Consider the following 19,235-nt stretch of genomic DNA (forward strand, 5'->3'; position numbering starts at 1 on the left):
CAAGTGTGTATTGGCATGAAAATCTAGCCTCTATGAATCATGCTCCCTAGTTAAGAGTTTCAAGCGATGGTTGATGATTGGAATCACTACTGCATGGAGGGCACATGAAAGCTGCCAGCTAGTCCAATATATGAAAACACTCCTGAATTATGCATTCACACGCAGTTAAAAGCCACTCCATATTGGATAGGACAATACTAAGATGGGCAAAAGCATATAAAGAAAAAAGTATTGCATGAAAATCTTGCCTAACGTACAAACTCGTATGAGTGGGACATACAAACACACGAGCCACATGTCTCTTTGGTGTGTTCTAGCATGTTTACTTTACTTAGAGACAATAAATAATTTTTCAACCTCGAATGTCTACTCTTTATTCTCCCTGCTTAAGTTTGCGATAACATGTGTTTGAATGCAGCCCGAATGAAAACAATGTGATCCGTCTGATCAAAAAAGTTTCCCAGCAGTATCAGACTGTACCAGCTTGCCAAGGAACATACAGAGAAGGCGACAGCCAGGCCTCATCTGCGAAAGAAATTGTCAAGGTTGATCATATTCAACAACCAGTAATGCACTCTGCCCACTTACTTGGTTGACTGCTTGAAACTTGCCTTTGCAACTGGAATTGTGATACTTAGGTGTTGGAGCTTTCACCACAAGACCTTGCTACTTAGCCTTTTTAGGACACATTCACTCTACCCCTAGTCATTTTGAATTGTCTTTGCCGTCACTTACCTTCCTAGTGCACATTTTTCTAGTCGAAATGTTTTTACCGTCATATAGCCTTTATATCACATACTTAATCTCATCCTAGTCCTTTGGAAGTGCTTTACTGCCGTTCGGCCCTTCCTGTCACACCAAGTCATATCTAAACTTCCTGTGCGAAGCTTAACGTTTATAGCCAAGTATTCATAGGCATATTAAGGTAGTTTCATAAACAAACGTGCAAGACATTGCTGAATGCCACGACTCAATTCTGAGAATACTGCTCCCTAGCAATCCTGGTGTTCGCGTAGATAGGCCATTGAAAATGCATGGGGCAAGTTTTTGCTTGATTTTTAAGTCTCTTTCTACATGACCATAGTGCCTACAAAAAAATTCAATGTGTAACTTGAGACAAATGGCTCAAACTCTTCGAAGTTTGGGGTAGGCTAAACCTCTTGTTTTTACGATGCGATCGGAGCGTGTAAAGTTTGCTAGACTAACCCTGTAGAGGACTAGGTAGTGCACGAAACAGTTTTCCGGCATCCGGCCGCAGTGACTTGGAAAAATGGCGTCTGATAGCAGGTCATTCGGTATGTCGATAAGGGTGCGGACAGTTTTCGCCCTCCGCGGCGTGGGAGACTCAGCCGTGGCCACCTGTCCCTGGCAATCAATCCTGGTGCCCCATGGGGCACGAAGGATTGCACCCCTGGCGCAATTGCCTCCTTCAGGAAGGCTGACCTTCCCTAACCCACACTAAACAAGCAACATTTCGGACGCTCAGCCAGGCGTTACGAAATTTTACAGCCACTGTGCGAACTCCCACGCACGTGGCGATTTCGGATTGCCTCTCACACCGGCAGGGATATTCCCAGGATATTTTCCCGGGGGGGGGGGGGGGGAGGCACCCATATTTGCAGCTTTTCTGGCCTTTCTGGCAGACAATTTGGGGGTGTGGGGGTGCTGGGGGTGCTGGGAAAACCCCTGCACACCGCGTATGAAGGCGAACACGTGGCAACACCAGTATGAAAGCTATAATGGAGATGATGTCCAAAGGGATAGTACTAGTAGTAGTAATTCAATCACGTGAAATACTGCCGCGAATTAAATCATTTTATTCTCGTGCGAGACGTGCCAGGCAGACCTCATCGGGCGTCGCCCGTTTGTGGAGTGCTTAATATCCCCTTCTTATCGCTTAGCGTCTTTCCTCGTGCTGACATCGTCCTTATGTGGCGAATCTTGTTGACTTGTAACTTCCTTCAACGATATTTCTGGAGAAAGCGTTATCACCGTTGGTGCTTGAAATGTAGGGTGGGGCCTCGTCGTATCCTCATCCTGCTCGCCTGCGTCGTCTTCCTTACTTTCTGCATCGTCGTCTTCGTCTTCCAAGGCGTGTTCTTTCATCATTCGAAGCTTTGTCACCGCGATTGAATCCTTGCGGCCAAACATGCGGCCAAGTGGAGGCGGACGACTCTCGGCATCGTCGTCAACATCATCGTCCTTGGCCGAAGGGACCTCGTAAACTTGATTGGAATCTCCAAAATCCAACTTCCGACTCGATGGTTCTTTCTCTGGTGAGAGTTCCATGTGAGGCGGTTTTAAAATAGGCGGGAGCTCCTCTGGTGCCTCTAAGTTGAGCGGTTCTTCAGATCTCTCATGATCCACATCATAGTCGTCGGTTACTCGAATCGCGACCGGGTGAGTTTTCTTACATTTCGAAGAAGCAGCCTGTTCCGCGCTCGACATGCGAGGTATTCCCGGCTCAGTGTCCAACGGCGACAACACTGTCTCAATGTCTTCAATGTCTTGTTCGTTGAGGACTTGCTGCGTGGACGTTGATTGCGAACTAGCGCCTGTGCGTTCTACTCCTAATCCTGAACACGTTATCGAAAACGAACTTTCCTTTCGTTTAGAGACGGATCTCGTGATGGTTCTACGCACGATTTTTCTTTGCACCGCTTTCAGTGGTAACTGCGACACTCGTCGGGACGACATTATGACGGGCGATGGTGCACATTCCTTGCGTGCGCTCCCCGGTTTGACCTGCGCATTTCCTTTTGGTTTTTCTTTCAGTCTTGCACCAGGCTCTTGCACACGGGTTGTCACATGTGTCCACGTGGACGTCTCACTTTGGTAACTTGCTGCTTTAGGTCTCTCTGGAGCGACGGGAGGCTCCACAAGGAAAGCATGTTCAGGAAAGCTTCCCAACGACGGCAGGTCGGGGTCTTGCAGCGATAAGCTCGGTTCAGACAGGGTTCTTCTATCTGCCACAGTAATCTTGTGCGTTGTGCGTGTCGTATCCTTTCCCGGGTCTTTGGTAGTTTCTACGCGAATAGTGCTATGTGACGTCATGGTATCAAGTTCAGTCTGGAGTCTGTTTTCCCGGTTAACATCATCCGTACGCTTGGGCCCCTCGACTGGAGCTGTGGCTTTCTGCACGCTGCTGATTTTCAGCGTGTCCTCCAACGCATCCCGATCCGCAGGCTCTGTTGTGGTCACTAAACGAAGGACTTTATTCAAGTTATCTTCTATACGATCAAGTCGGTCAATATTTTGCTTTATGTCTGCGACGCTCTTCTGGTTGGTTTCTCTCTCATACGCGTCTTTTAATAATTTCCTTTGAAGCTTGATATCCGATAGCTTCTTCGTAATCACATCCGATTTTGCACCTAGAAATTCTCCAGCGTCTAGGTTCACTTCCTCCTCGCTCGAACTATCGCTTGAGGTGCGTTTACTGGTTGAAGCTTTCTGTTTCGAACTGACGCCCTGGAGAGTTTGGTTGGACGAAACACCGTTTGCATTACTATCATCCTTCTTACCGGTGACAGTTGGTATGGACAGCGTACTACCCATGGCTTCCTTGGCAGACAAAGCGGACTTCTCGGTGATCACCTCCACAGAGTGCGCTAGGTCCCCGGCGAAAATACGCGTACGCATCACGACAGGCGACTTTGTTCTGAGCCGTCCTGTGGACCTGGTGTGCTTACGTTTGACGACACGACCTCTTACGTCAGGGGCGTCAGCATCAGAGGATTCTTTGACGCTGGTGGCGTCTATTTCTTCTGTGACTTTGTTCTTTTCTGTGGGCTTCGGATGAGTATCTTCCTTTTTCTTGGCAGATGATCCTTCAGGATCTTTGGAAATGGCACGGGTAATATTTTCTTCGGTCACTTCAATTAAGTGTGTTGGAGTGGTTGCGATAATCCGTGTCCTCTGCAAAATAAACGGTACTTTGGGAGCCAGCGATTCCCTTGCGACGTCACGCTCCAGATCTTCCGGATGTATGATCTCTGTTTTCAAGATCTCTGGCGCAGCAGCAGGCAAGTGAAATACAGCTTGGTCCTCAGCACCTACGACCCCAGGATGTGCTGTAGGTGCTACGTGCGCTGTAGATGGCTCTTCCACAGCCTCAGAAAGAAAACCGCTCCTGGCACCTAAAGTTCCTTGCCGAAACGATGATAGTGGTTCAGAGGCTTCGGCAGCCAACTCTCCAGGTACTATATGAGGACTGATAGTTTTCACGGCGGACGCGTCGGGGGGCAACTCTGCGTCCGAACCAAAATGCAACGGAAATTGGAGTTTGCTAGATTCGTCGCGTGACTCAGCAACGACCGGTCGTGCTTCATACTTCGCTTCACACGGTACCGTACCTTGGCCTTCGGTAGTGCGTTGTTTAGGCTCGAGTGATACTAACTGGGTTTCTTGTAATCGCCCCTGAAGAGTATCTGTAGCTGCTTCACCCATAGGGACAAGTGACGTTTCATGGGTGTCGTCGACATGAGTCACCACAGCCGGCAATGGCTTCTCGCTTAGTTCTTCGCTTTCTTGTTTCGGCACGACTGCTTGTGGTAGAATTACTTCTGACACGTCCGTCGTTCCCGGTCCGGTTTCCAAGCGCTTGTCCTCAAATCCTCCGGAACTATCGACGAGCCTACCGTCTGAAGACTGCGACCTCTCATCGTGAAGTGCATGGGGCGCACCTGGTGCAAGACACATTTGTTCGCTCATGTATGGGACTAACGCGTGCGAGCTTTTCGTGTCGCTCATGATGGCATCTTTTACAGGTGTAAGTCCATCATAAACCGGTGCGGTTTCTTTAGAGGAAGCTTCCCATGGCCTCCTGGTTGGAAGTCCGGGAGGTGCCCATTCTAGCACAGTCGTCGAAACAAGTTCAGCGGCAACGACTCCCTGAGTGACAGATCCGATGAGGGAGGTCCTGCCGCCTGCGGTCTGCGCTACTCCTGTCGGTACCGTCCCGTCCTCGCTCACAGTTTCATGTTGTCTTCTAGAAAGATCGCTTATGTCGTACTCTCTCAAAGCTGCCGCAATCTCTTCTGTACCTCCAAGCGAAGTGCTGCTTTGTGGCCCCTCTTGTGGTACAGGAGAAGACAAGAACAATGGCCGATACTCCGCCAAAGAGGTCTTGGTCACGTGCGATACTCGTGGTGTACTGGTGTCAGAGACACTGCCTGATCCTGGACTTGACAAAGACTCACCGGCAATTCGTGGAGGCCAACCTTCTGGCATAGAAGCACCTTCACTCTTGACGCTCACTATCTCCCGTGGTAATTGAGAAGCAGAGGACGGGCCTCTGGTGTCCAATATTTCGGACATACTGCTGGCCTCAGCTGTTAACTGAGGTAGAGCTGTATGCGGTTCTGCTTCAATAGTTCTCTCACCAGTTTCACCCGGTCCTTCGGTGCTTAACGGTTCGGATAAGTCGGGTAGCGTACCCTTCGGTTGGAACGCTGCATGCGGAAACAACGTGACAGACTGCTGTGCCAACAACGTTGGATGGATTTCTTCTGACGCTGATTTCTCAACCATGAACGGAGGACGGAGTTCCGACGTTGCCATTTCTGATATTATGCCATCTGTTTTTGGAGGTACCTCGTTCGACAAAGGTGATGCAGGGGGCTGCGGACTGTACGCCAAGGCTGGAACTTCTGTCATCAGTTCAGTCAAAGGTAGCAGCCCTTCCTTTTGCTCCTGGGCAATTTGCGGTGGCTCTTCCTCTTTGTCCAATGCGTGTACTTCTGATGAGAACCCCCCTGGGAAAGCGATCACGCCTTCGGCAGTGAGCAAATCAGCCGACCCACTTGGTTTCTCTTGCACGCGTGGACTTTCATAATGGAACAACATGACAGGGGTATGGGCTACCAGGGACAGATTATGCGCATCTATTTGATCGGCCCCAAGCCCTTCAGCAGTAGCTAGCGCAGGTCGATCGAAGGCGATTGCTGGCATGTGCTGCTCTTCTGTTATGGCAGCCAAAGCTGATGGCCTTCCATCGTCTGTGTCATATCGGTCAAAGGTTATTGCAGGCGTCTCTTCAGGCGACGTGGGTAAGCTTCCACTATCTTGTTCGTGCCAGTCAGAGACTGTAGGTGTCGATTTGGGTGAGTCCGGTTCACGTCGGTCGAGTGGAGGCGCTGCAACTTGCAATATTTTGCGAGAAAATAGCAGCAGAGGTTGATGCGCTAGCAAGGATGGAAGTGCGTGTTCGTGATACGCCTCATCTGTCGTATATGGTACAACGTAACCAACGTTGCTGACAGACGCCGTGCTATCGTGTCTCTTCTCGAGTGCAGGTTCCTCCGGAGGTGCAGTACGGAGATCTTTCGCAGATGTTGCATAAGCAGACTCGCAGAAGATCATGACAGGCCGGTGTGCTAATAAGGAAGGTTGAACTTTCTGCACTTGCCCAAATTCTTGTTCCTCGGCAATGATCGACGGCACAATCTGTTGGGCGGAAGAACTGATAGGGCGGGCCTCTGAATGGATTTGAGGTTTGTAATCAAATAACATGACAGGTTGGTGTGCCACTCTTGAAGGCAGAATTCCTCGAGCTGGCTGGAACACACCACTCCCGTCGATGAATGGCGCAAGTAGGTGGTCGGAAGAACTTATGGTAACTGCAGTCGCCTCCTCTGGTTTTCCGAGAACCTCTTTTGATACTTTCAAAGCCACGGGCATTTCGAATGTTCGGTTTGCTTCTGTGCTTTCCAGACTGACCTTGTGATCACTAATTTGTAGCGCTTCACGAGGAAACAGAAAGAGAGGTTCATGTGCTAACAATGATGGCAGTTGTTCTAGAGTTCGTTCAGGCACTAACACCTCAGCAGGAAATTGTGCAACTTGTTCAGTTGAAGAGCTTATGGAAACCGTAGGCACAATACGTTCTAGATGCTCTCCTAGTCCTTGCTCTGCTGCCTCATCTGCTGCATCTGCTGGTGGATGTTCACTGACGGTCGCACTGAGCACTGTGGGCTCTTGTAGGACTTCCCGTGCAACCACTTTGTACACTTGATGCGCTACTGAAGACGGCCAAATGTGTTCGGCGAGCTCAGGGGAGACTGCCTGTTTCTTCGCCTCACTAATTTGTGGCGTTGCACAGGGAAAAAGAAAGAGAGGTTGATGTGCCAACAATGATGGCCGTTGCTCTAGGGCTGGTTCAAGTTCGAGCACTTCAGCAGGCAATCGCGCAACTTGTTCAATTGAAGAGCTTATTGAAACAGTAGGCACAATACCCTCTGAAAGCTCTCCTGGTCCTTGCACTGTTGTTGCTTCTTTGGACGGATGTTCACCGACGATCGCACTGAGCGCTGTAGGCTCTTGTAGGGCCTCCATTGACACCTCCTTGTACACTTTATGTGCTACTGAAGACGGCCAAATTTGCTCGGCAAGCTCAGAGGAGACTACCTGTTTCTTCGCCTCACTAATTTGTGGCGTTGCACAGGAAAAAAGAAAGAGAGGTTGATGTGCCAACAATGATGGCCGTTGCTCTAGGGCTGGTTCAGGCTCTACAACCTCAGCAGGCAATTGCGCAACTTGTTCGATTGAAGAGCGTATGGAAACAGTAGGCACAATACGTTCCGAGACCTCTCGTAGCCCTTGCTCTGTTGTTGCTTCTGTGGATGGATGTTCACCGACGATCGCACTGAGCGTTATAGGCTCTTGTAGGGTCTCCATTGCAACCACTTCCTTGTACACCTTATGTGCTACTGAAGACGGCCAAATTTGCTCGGCGAGCTCAGGGGAAATTGCCTGTTTCTTCACCTCACTAATTTGTGGTGCTTCAAAGGAAAAAAGAAAGAGAGGTTGATGTGCCAACAATGATGGCCGTTGCTCTAGGGCTGGTTCAAGTTCGAGCACTTCAGCAGGCAATCGCGCAACTTGTTCAATTGAAGAGCTTATTGAAACAGTAGGCACAATACCCTCTGAAAGCTCTCCTGGTCCTTGCACTGTTGTTGCTTCTTTGGACGGATGTTCACCGACGATCGCACTGAGCGCTGTAGGCTCTTGTAGGGCCTCCATTGACACCTCCTTGTACACTTTATGTGCTACTGAAGACGGCCAAATTTGCTCGGCAAGCTCAGAGGAGACTACCTGTTTCTTCGCCTCACTAATTTGTGGCGTTGCACAGGAAAAAAGAAAGAGAGGTTGATGTGCCAACAATGATGGCCGTTGCTCTAGGGCTGGTTCAGGCTCTACAACCTCAGCAGGCAATTGCGCAACTTGTTCGATTGAAGAGCGTATGGAAACAGTAGGCACAATACGTTCCGAGACCTCTCGTAGCCCTTGCTCTGTTGTTGCTTCTGTGGATGGATGTTCACCGACGATCGCACTGAGCGTTATAGGCTCTTGTAGGGTCTCCATTGCAACCACTTCCTTGTACACCTTATGTGCTACTGAAGACGGCCAAATTTGCTCGGCGAGCTCAGGGGAAATTGCCTGTTTCTTCACCTCACTAATTTGTGGTGCTTCAAAGGAAAAAAGAAAGAGAGGTTGATGTGCCAACAATGATGGCCGTTGCTCTAGGGCTGGTTCAAGTTCGAGCACTTCAGCAGGCAATCGCGCAACTTGTTCAATTGAAGAGCTTATTGAAACAGTAGGCACAATACCCTCTGAAAGCTCTCCTGGTCCTTGCACTGTTGTTGCTTCTTTGGACGGATGTTCACCGACGATCGCACTGAGCGCTGTAGGCTCTTGTAGGGCCTCCATTGACACCTCCTTGTACACTTTATGTGCTACTGAAGACGGCCAAATTTGCTCGGCAAGCTCGGAGGAGACTACCTGTTTCTTCGCCTCACTAATTTGTGGCGTTGCACAGGAAAAAAGAAAGAGAGGTTGATGTGCCAATAATGATGGCCGTTGCTCTAGGGCTGGTTCAGGCTCTACAACCTCAGCAGGCAATTGCGCAACTTGTTCGATTGAAGAGCGTATGGAAACAGTAGGCACAATACGTTCCGAGACCTCTCTTAGCCCTTGCTCTGTTGTTGCTTCTGTGGATGGATGTTCACCGACGATCGCACTGAGCGTTATAGGCTCTTGTAGGGTCTCCATTGCAACCACTTCCTTGTACACCTTATGTGCTACTGAAGACGGCCAAATTTGCTCGGCAAGCTCAGGGGAAATTGCCTGTTTCTTCACCTCACTAATTTGTGGTGCTTCAAAGGAAAAAAGAAAGAGAGGTTGATGTGCCAACAATGATGGCCGTTGTTCTAGAGCTGGTTCAAGTTCTAACACCTCAGCAGGATATTGCGCAACTTGCTCGGTTGAAGAACTTATGGAAACCGTAGGCACAATACGTTCAGAGACCTCTCCTATTCCCTGCTCTGTTGTTGCTTCTGTGGATGGATGTTCACTGACTGTCACACTGAGCGCTGTAGGCTCTTTTATGACCTCCTGTGCAACCACCTCTTTGTACACCTTATGTGCAACTGAAGACGGCCAAATTTGCTCGGCGAGCTCAGGGGAAATGGCCTGTTTCTTCACCTCACTAATTTGTGGTGCTTCAAAGGAAAAAGGGGAGAGAGGTTGATGTGCCAACAATGACGGACGTTGTTCTAGAGCTGGTTCAAGTTCTAACACCTCAACAGGATATTGCGCAACTTGCTCGGTTGAAGAACTTATGGAAACAGTAGGCACAATACGTTCAGAGACCTCTCCTAGCCCTTGCTCTGTTGTTGCTTCTATGGATGGATGTTCACCGACGATCGCACTGACCGTTACAGGCTCTTGTAGGGCCTCCATTGCAACCACTTCCTTGTACACCTTATGTGCTACTGAAGACGGCCAAATTTGCTCGGCGAGCTCAGGGGAAATTGCCTGTTTCTCCACCTCACTAGTTTGTGGTGCTTCAAAGGAAAAAAGGAAGAGAGGTTGATGTGCCAACAATGATGGCCGTTGTTCTAGAGCTGGTTCAAGTTCAAGCACCTCAGCAGGCAATCGCGCAGCATGTTCAATTGAAGAGCTTATGGAAACAGTAGGCACAATACGTTCGGAAAGCTCTCCTAGTCCCTGCTCTGTTGTTGTTTCTGTGGATGGATGTTCACTGACTGTCACACTAAACGCTGTAGGCTCTTGTATGACCCCCTGTGCAACCACCTTGTAAACCTGATGTGCTACTGAAGACGGCAAAATTTGTTCGGCGAGCTCAGGGGAGACCGCTTGTTTCTTCGCCTCACTAATGCGTGGCGTTTCACAAGGAAACAGAAAGAGAGGTTGATGTGCCAACAATGATGGCAGTTGTTCTAGAGCTGGTTCAAGTTCTAGCACCTCAGCAGGCAATCGCGCAGTATGTTCAATTGAAGAGCTTATGGAAACAGTAGGCACAATACGTTCGGAAAGCTCTCCTAGTCCCTGCTCTGTTGTTGCCTCTGTGGATGGATGTTCACTGACTGTCACACTAAACGCTGTAGGCTCTTGTATGACCCCCTGTGCAACCACCTTGTAAACCTGATGTGCTACTGAAGACGGCAAAATTTGTCCGGCGAGCTCAGGGGAGACCGCTTGTTTCTTAGCCTCACTAATGCGTGGCGTTTCACAAGGAAACAGAAAGAGAGGTTGATGCGCCAACAATGATGGCCGTTGTTCTAGAGCTGGTTCAAGTTCTAGCACCTCAGCAGGCAATCGCGCAGTATGTTCAATTGAAGAGCTTATGGAAACAGTAGGCACAATACGTTCGGAAAGCTCTCCTAGTCCCTGCTCTGTTGTTGCCTCTGTGGATGGATGTTCACTGACTGCCACACTGAGCGCTGTAGGCTCTTTTATGACCTCCTGTGCAACCACCTCTTTGTACACCTGATGTGCTACTGAAGACGGCAAAATTTGTTTGGCGAGCTCAGGGGAAATTGATTTAGCTCCATCCTCCGAGGAACTAATTAGTTCTGCGGTCATATCTATTGGAGGCGGGATGGCATGTGGTACCGCTGTAGCATGCGTGACGGCACTTTTAGCGTCCGGCACGTGTTTCGTTTCTATCCCTAGAGATGTCGTGACGGCCTCTTGCGAAACCTTGGCCACATCAGGTGACCCTACCGTGGTTGGAACGCTTTTCTTCCGATATTTTTCTGGAGTTGAAACAAAGAAAAGTTGTACAGGCTGATGTGCAAGAAACGACGTCAGTGTAGTCCCAGAGACGCGAAATAAATTTGGTTCTGTTGCTGTCAAATCAGAACGATATCCCTCCCAATGACCTGCGCCGTCCAGTATTGCTTGAACTGGTGCATCCGAAGGAGCCTCAGGAGCCGCCAACTGGGTTTGTAGCATGCCGTACGCAGTACCCTGCTCCTCCGTTCCTTCTTGAGCTACAACGCTGAACAGGAGCACGGGTTGATGTGCTAGAAGCGACGGCAACGGTGTTGTCTCGAGGGGCCGAGTTGCTAGTTTTACCGTTGTCAAGCGTCCTTCAGCATATTTTTCCGGCGTTAATGTAGGAAAAAGGTAAACAGGCTGATGCGCTATAAAAGACGGTAGGGCAACCTGGGGGGCACCGAACACACGGGGCTCCACTGCTTCGTATGCGGTACCATGAACTGGTACAGCAGAGGTAATTTCAGCATGCACATGCTCGGATTGAAATTCGTGATATCTAATGTAATGTTCCTCCGTTCTTTCTCGAGTTACAGCGCTGAACAGCAGCACTGGTTGATGTGCGACGAACGACGGAAATGTTATCGGCACGAGAGTCCCAGTTGATTGTTGGTGTTCTACCTCAAGAGAACTACCCTTTGTCGAGCATGGAAGCCGTTCAATGCTCTCTAGCGATGCAGCTGTAGCATCCTCGGACGTCGGTGCCCTGCCTTCGAATCCGGAGCTCTGTTCGATCAGTCTATCAGAGCTAGAGCCATCCAATGGGAGGCTAAACAGAGATGGAGACGGAATATCCATCAGCTTCCGAGGTCCCGATACAGCTATTTCTGCATTTTCTGACATGCCACGCATCCCCCCTACCGAAACAGTGGAAGGTACTCCGGAAGGTACTTCGGCAGCATAGGAAGCACCCACGTGAGACACGCTCTTAATTTCTCCTCGACGCTCCGACGACTCATAGCTTCTTGTACCAGATACTTCAGTGACTTCCACGAGAGGTATCTCCTCTTGGACTGTTTCTCGCGCTGCACCTCTGGTGTCACTCATAGCTCTTTCAAGTAGACTTGTCGCTGCACGAACAAACTCTTCACTGGGCATGGGTACGGCCTGTTCGGGAAGCAGACCAGGCCCCTGGTATCTCACGGTCAACGTGCTGCCAACGTCCCTCTTGACCCAAACGTTTTCATCCCCGTATATCTCCGTCTTAGCGCTAGACTTAGTTCTTCTTATACGGCGGATGGTTCGAACTTCCTCGGTACGGCACTCTGTTATGCGTCGCTCTTCCATTTCTTCGATGACCGATCCAGAAGTGTCAGCCACTTCGTTGGCGTTGCTTGCAGGGGGTCGGCGCGGGTCACCAGACCGACTTATGAACTGCGAACTGCCCATGAATAAGTTATTCGGCCGTGTCCCCGACATGAAGCTGGCTTCCCTCGGTCCTGCTTCATCGCCTTCGTTGCCGCCTCTGAAACCACGTTGGCCGCCCACAGGAGGGTCATTGATGATCAGCGTTCCTGTTCCCGCATTTTTCGGATGGTCCAGGGAAGACGGGTTGGACGATGTGTCGGCATCACTTGTGCCCGCGCCTGAGGATTGAACGTCAGCCGTTCGAGTTACCTGGAAAGGACAATTTCCTAATGGCTTCATGAGCTTAATGTGGCCTCGACGCATCTGTAGCCTCGCAAAATAATGTATACGAAGGAATTGGTCTAGAGCTACATAGATTCCGTGATGTTCAGACGACCGATCTATTCAGATAGCTGGTCGTGCAGCGATGACCTGGAAGGAACCAGGTTCTTACACTTTTTGCGGTTTCCTCCAGAAGATGTCCTGTATTGGATCATACGCATTCACCAGAAGACTGGGGCATGAAACGATCAACAAAAACATATGCAGAGGCCGGTAGATTGCCGAGATTAATTGGTTCACGAGAAAATCTGCAAGCGCGCAGGACGCATCCTACTACACTGTGCAGAAATCCGAATGGGCGTGAAATAAAAAACATATTTGTTGTGAGTTTAGTGGTACGTTTAGCTCTGTGCAGTTTGTATACAACGAACTCTTGCGTTTAGTAGGACTATAGGAGTACTCGCCACTGGAAGTGCTTCGTTTCCGACGAGCGTACTCCGCTCCGTAGGGACCCGGCAAGCTAGCCAAGCTAGCGTGGAAGCACGAGCATTTCGAAATCCACAATACACAGGGGTGGTGCCCTACCGTGTGCTGGTTCATAGAGGATAACATGCCACACAAACGCAGTGCACTGTGGACAGGTCCTAGTCGCACATCATGGTGGTGATGTGTCATTTAAACGCGAAAAAGGTACAGTGAATGACTGACACCATGACCTCTCATGGGGAGGACCAGACCCTCGGTTTTGGGTTTCTTTGTTGAAGCGCGTAACTAGGAAGGGGAGAGGGGGAACTAATGTGTAACCTACCGTTTTCAGGAGGGGGGGACGATCCCCCCCCCCCCCGGAACCATCACTGGAACTGTCTGAGTATTTCGCCTCGTTCGCGTGGGTGCTACTGTAACGGCGAAGCATAGTGATTTATGGCTAGGAATTCGGGGGTTTGTGGATGTATCCGTAAGAATTGGTGCCCAAGAACGGTCGCCCACCATACCGCTGTAAATTTTTATCCGAAAGATTCCACTTCATGGACTTGACCGAGACCGACCGACAGTGACCGAGAGCTCAACAAGAAAGCCATGCCGTGATGACTGCTTGATGAGATTTGTTTCCTTATGTGTCAAGATTGCCTCGCATTGTGGGTTACCAGCCGCCACGGCAAGGATAAGTCTGCTCTCTTGACCGGCGGACTCCATACTGTGCCTTAGGGGCACGCCAAGGTTGGAGTCACGAAACAGGATACCTATTTAGTGGCTCGACTAAGCGGCATGGAACGTCGTTGTCATTTTGGCCATTTCCCATGTCTATACTTGCACAGCCCATCCAGGTTTTTGTTTCCCTTTTTCCGTAGAGCATGCTTCCGTTGTTGTTTGGACAAGGGATCATAGACGACATACAAATTGCTTGCTTGAAAGAGAAGCTAGTTGATGCAACGCAGACATTGGGATCACACGCGAATGCTGCTTTCTGACTACGTCAATGAATATCTGGATTTCGAGCCGTTCATGTCACCAGGTGTCGTTGTCTACAAGTTCTGTTGCATAACAGTAAGCGTCTTTGCGAGGAAGCGCTTCACAACCGTCGCTTTTTCTCTGAATTTCGTACATCAACTCAGGTACAACGAGTAAACGACAGATATGTGAATATGTGAAAAAATAAATTTCGAAAACCTGGAACCCTACATATGACAAAAACAAGTAACTCGGTTCCAAGCTATTACAATACCAACTGGATTGCTTCAACGACGTGACTAGTAGCCTTGAGCTTGACTAGCAACTCACGAACCAGCGCTGCAGGCTATTTCGCGTTCCTTACACTGGGCGCAAGACCTGAAGGCTACACCGTCACCCATAATAACCTAGCATTTTATTGAACTTACAGACGAGGTTTCGTCCGAAGTGGCTTTCGCTCGGGGCCCTTCCATTTCGACATCGTTCCTCCATTTCTCATTGGTGAGCCAGGAACTGCAGGAATATGGGTCTGTGTCGGTCACCGACGCTGTGTCCACACGATTGGCGCCTAATTACCTTATAGCAGCGAGAATTCGGTGGCGGACTTCAGGCATCTGTGCAACTGTTGGGTCCTCGTGGCACCGATGCAATTCGCCGAGATTCATATTGTGGAACAACACCAAGCACATGATTTGGTCACCGTACTTATAGCGCACTCCTGGGTTGTAGTTTAACCAACGCATTCCAGCTTCAAAGACTTCGTATTCGCTGTGAAGAATTGTAAATGCCACGGGTTAGCTACGCTGGCCCGACACAAACCACTATGGAGTAAAAGTATATCGTAAAAGTATCGGGTGTATACTATCGGGTAAGAGTTAAGACGCAATCCTGGAAGTCCTATATAGCGCCCTCCTCACATTTCAGGACCATCTTGTTGGCCTAGTATTGTTCATGTCCTATTACCTGTAGTTATCAGTGTTCTATTACTTTTCTTCTTTCTATTCTATTTCTTCATCAATGTCCTATTACCTTTCTTTATCAGCGTAATCCCATTTCTTTATCAGTGTCCTATTAGTTTTCATAACGCTGATAATGTAAACGCCATCCCATAACGTTCGACATATGTCCAATTGAGTGAGAACTTCTGCTCTGATAAGTCTAGTTCAGTTTCGGGCTCCTGGACGCATGATTCACAGGTTCCATAGTCCCCACCGCGTGAGCCTCATGGAAAGGTATTTAGTAATATACCCCAACAGAAGCATCGCATTCAGCACAACACAAGAGCAACCAGAAATATGTACCGCTAATGGCATTCTGTTAATACATACGTTTACATACATACAGACGTTTACCGTTTTACACCATCTTTAGGCTTTACCCTCGAGCAACCAGTCTTCCACAAGGACGTTTGGAGAACTCCGCGTCCCAACGGTAACGGATGAGACAAGTCATACAGATGACTGTTACTTACCAATTACATCCCAGTGATTCCGCTGACATGAGCTGCACAAGATCATCAACATTCATATCAAGGAACTCCTTGGTAGTGGAAACTGATAGAAAATTGGCGGTCAAATAATTGAAGGCGCGTTGTTCTTCCTCCCGCAGCTGAAGCCTCCGCGCCGCTGAATACTTCAACACATGCTCGCCGAGCGGGATGGCCTCCGCTTCCATCTGCGTGAACATTTTCTTCCGTTCCCGTCCAACGAGACACCCATGAGGGAAAACGTACCTTAATGCACCTTTTGACTACATCGGACATATGGAGGCGCAGTGCAGCGTTGAATATGTCCGAAGCGTTGTCTGGTGTTATGCTCAGGTGGCCGGTCTTCATGTAGTTGAGCAGAATATTGAAGGTTTCAGCAGAAATGCCAGATAGCTTCAGCTGTAAGTATGTCATGCCTATGAGGTATAATGCGCCAACACGAACGAGTGAGCGATAATATACTAATGTGTATACGATAGGTGGTCCTTTGAGGAAGAGCAACTCATCAGTTGCCGCACGATGCTGCCCCTGTTGTGCATGGGGGTTTGGGACGGGTATTTTCCTGCGTCGCGTAGCTTTTCCTTGTGAATGTACACGGACAAGTCCGTGACTCAAGCGCAGTGTTTTGAGCCCTGGGCGTAGTCCGAGGAACACTTCATCAGTGATCCTGAGTTGGACGAACTTGACTGCATTTCAATATAGCTTTCCTTGACAGGAACTATAGGAAAGCCCACTGCTACTCTTCTCACATCAGTGATGGGAAGTACTTAAAGTACCAAGTACTCAAGTACTACTTTAAGTGCATTTCCTAGTACTTGTACTTTACTTCAAGTATGTTTCAATTTGTGTACTTTATACTGTACTTTAGGTACTTTTCTTCTGTACTTTCCTTTCAGGTACTTAAGTACCCAATTGGCAATATAGACGCAGAGCTTGGTCGCAAAATCATTGCTTCCGGTTCATATTAATGAGTCAGCTGTGAACTATCAGTGTTTTCTAACTAGCACTTGCCAAAACTGCTTGCTAAAAGCTTTCTAAGTATAACAGTCGAAACATAATTACCTCATGGTTTATCACTGCGTTCACAAGTGTTGAAGCGTCCAGCGATACGATCTAACCTTGTAATGTACTTGATGAGTACTTTGCCAAGGACTTTGTACTTTACTTTAAGTACATTTGTAGTGTGGTACTTTGTACTGTAGTTAAAGTACAGCATGTGCTAGGTACTTGATACTTTACTTTAAGTACAATTTTGAGGTACTTCGCCCATCACTGTCTCACATTTACCAACCGATAAGGAAAATTCGCGATACAAATGTCTTCAGCATTCTGCCCTCAGCAAGCGTTCCTTTGACATTAGGTGTGTCCGCTTTACCTTCCGCAGGAGCTCGCTTCTACAAGCTGTCATTTAACTCCGTCAATCATTAGTTGTTTTTGCTATCTTCTGTACACTGGCTACCCCATTGCATAAGAGGCAGCCCACTTTGCAAAGGATACAGTTCACCGATACGGTCGACAACACGTTATGTAAGTACCTAACCTTCTGACTGGCTGCAGAGAACGTTAAAAACATTTGTTACTGACTGGGCGATGTAAGAGTGCTCGTTGCGACACGCTAAGGGCAATGTACCTGCGCTGCGGTAGCACGCCTGCAGACAATACGTTTCTGCTTCAACTGCGAACGTTTAACTTGCCTGTTGTGAATGTGTGCTCATTTTACCTTGCTCTTGTTCTTGTTCTTATCTTGCGCCAGACATTCCCGGAAGAAAATGCTGTACTTGACGAGCAGCGCCCTCTCAGCCTGGAACACTTGGTTCTCAACGACCACATCTATGAGGGCCTTGCCGTCGCTGCCGGACGTCGCCATTGCTGTTTCAGGCCTGCGTTACGGCCGAAAAATTTACGAGCCTGGACTATGATTACGCTCTCTTACGGGCTACCGAACTAACATGCCACAAAGCTCCTGACGGTGCACATTGTGCGCTTTGTTGCAGCAGTACCTATAATACCGAATAACCGCCTTTCCCGGCACCATGAGTACTGTCCGGATACTTTATGGGTTTCGTGTAACGCTTTCGGGACCTATTCGCATTTTTATTTATTGCGGTTGTTTGTACCAGAAACAATACGTTTGCTCGCACAAGAACAGGGATTGTCGCAGATCTACAGAGCGCGAAAGAGGTATTTTGTTTGTAGACCCTCCCTGGGGGGGATCACTGCAGACGCGATCTCACCCCGAACGTGGCATAGTAGACTGCCCATAGTAGACACATATCGAGAGAGAGAGAGAAATGCGAAAACACTACAATGTACACAACGTGGCTCGCAACTGCTTGAATGCGTTTTTGCCAATGAAACGTTACATGTTGCTGTTTACTGTCGTGAACATGCGCTTCAGTACACATTCACTTCAGATCCACGAAGACAGAGTCAAGGTTCGCCAAAGACATCGTTGATGCCATAGTAACGTGCGGCAACGAAACAAAACAGCTACAGGGATTCCAACAAGGCATTCCATTCATAGGCAAGTTCCGCTTAGGGCATTAGTCACTGCTGCTCTCGCGTCAACGAGCACCAACCAATCAGCTGCGACGTCCAGAAATCTTTCCAGAATATTTCCAGACGGAAGCAATTGTACAGATCCAAAACGTTCCCCTGAAACACGCAAAATTCCCTGAAGTTGAAAAATTTGGACGGCACCTCAGGGCAAGTCCTTAGATAACGCACGTAGCCTGAACAAAAATATCTACACGCAGCATGTACGGCAATGCACTGGGCCAATGGTCCGAGGCCTGTCATGGCATTAGACGCTTTCTTCTCACGGAAGAGAAATGTATCTCACCTTAATGTCACTTTTGTCTACAAGAGCTGTCAAGGAAGGGAGCAAGTCGTTAGGCGAATCGCAATGTTCTGCAGCTCCTCGTGCTGCATGCGCTCCCCCGTGAGCACGAGAATTTTGATGTACGCCGGATGTTTCAACGATCTAACACGTCCACAAATGTCGCTGCGCGCATCCGGTGATACACGCAAACGCATGCGCGTGACAGTAACGGGTCTTAGCCGGAATTTGCCGAAGCAAAGTAGTAGATAGTAGTAGGCACGTTGAAGCAGGAGCTAGCATTCGAGGTAAGGCCATAGCCCTGGACAGTCTCCCTTGTGGCTAATGGCTATTCTCCTTGGGAAGAAGAAGAAGATGCAGACCAGTAGCGCGCTGCAACGGACAGCACTGGGAACCAGCTCCTGTGGCTGTATAAACCGCGGACACATAAACACGCATACGCATGAACATAAACGCGGACTTTTCGGCCCCATCAGCTATTTTCCATGCTATAGTATCATTCATCTCGTCATCACGTTGCTTTTAGTCTTTAACCTCGACCCCTCATCCTCCGGTGGTGGTGGTGGTGGTGATGGTGAAAGGGCTTGCCGTTGTCGACCTCACGTATGTGGGCAACGTCACGACTGACGCCCTGGGGAAATGTGCGTCCTGGGCTGACTTCTAAGGGAACTGTGCCGACATATGTCTGAAAGCGTCTGAGGAAAACCCAGGAAAAACCCCAGACAGCACAGCCGGCACCGGGATTTGAACCCG

At 49.0% G+C, this 19,235-nt stretch overlaps 1 protein-coding gene across 1 annotated transcript; it reads right to left on the reverse strand.

Annotated features, from left to right (window-relative positions):
• Positions 1 to 1,797: 1,797 nt before the first annotated feature.
• Positions 1,798 to 18,617, reverse strand: LOC135394684 (uncharacterized). Its single transcript, XM_064625546.1, has 7 exons — positions 18,486 to 18,617; positions 17,364 to 17,523; positions 15,890 to 16,042; positions 15,629 to 15,831; positions 14,734 to 14,925; positions 14,586 to 14,670; positions 1,798 to 12,696 (listed from the first exon to the last, which is right to left on the reverse strand). Exons 2-7 carry the CDS (start codon positions 17,508 to 17,510, stop codon positions 1,891 to 1,893), a joined length of 11,586 nt encoding a protein of 3,861 aa, XP_064481616.1. The 5' UTR covers positions 17,511 to 17,523; positions 18,486 to 18,617; the 3' UTR covers positions 1,798 to 1,890.
• Between the last annotated feature and the right edge of the window lie 618 nt (positions 18,618 to 19,235).

The sequence above is a fragment of the Ornithodoros turicata genome, chromosome 5 (assembly GCF_037126465.1).
Source record: "Ornithodoros turicata isolate Travis chromosome 5, ASM3712646v1, whole genome shotgun sequence".
Lineage (NCBI taxonomy): Eukaryota > Metazoa > Arthropoda > Arachnida > Ixodida > Argasidae > Ornithodoros > Ornithodoros turicata.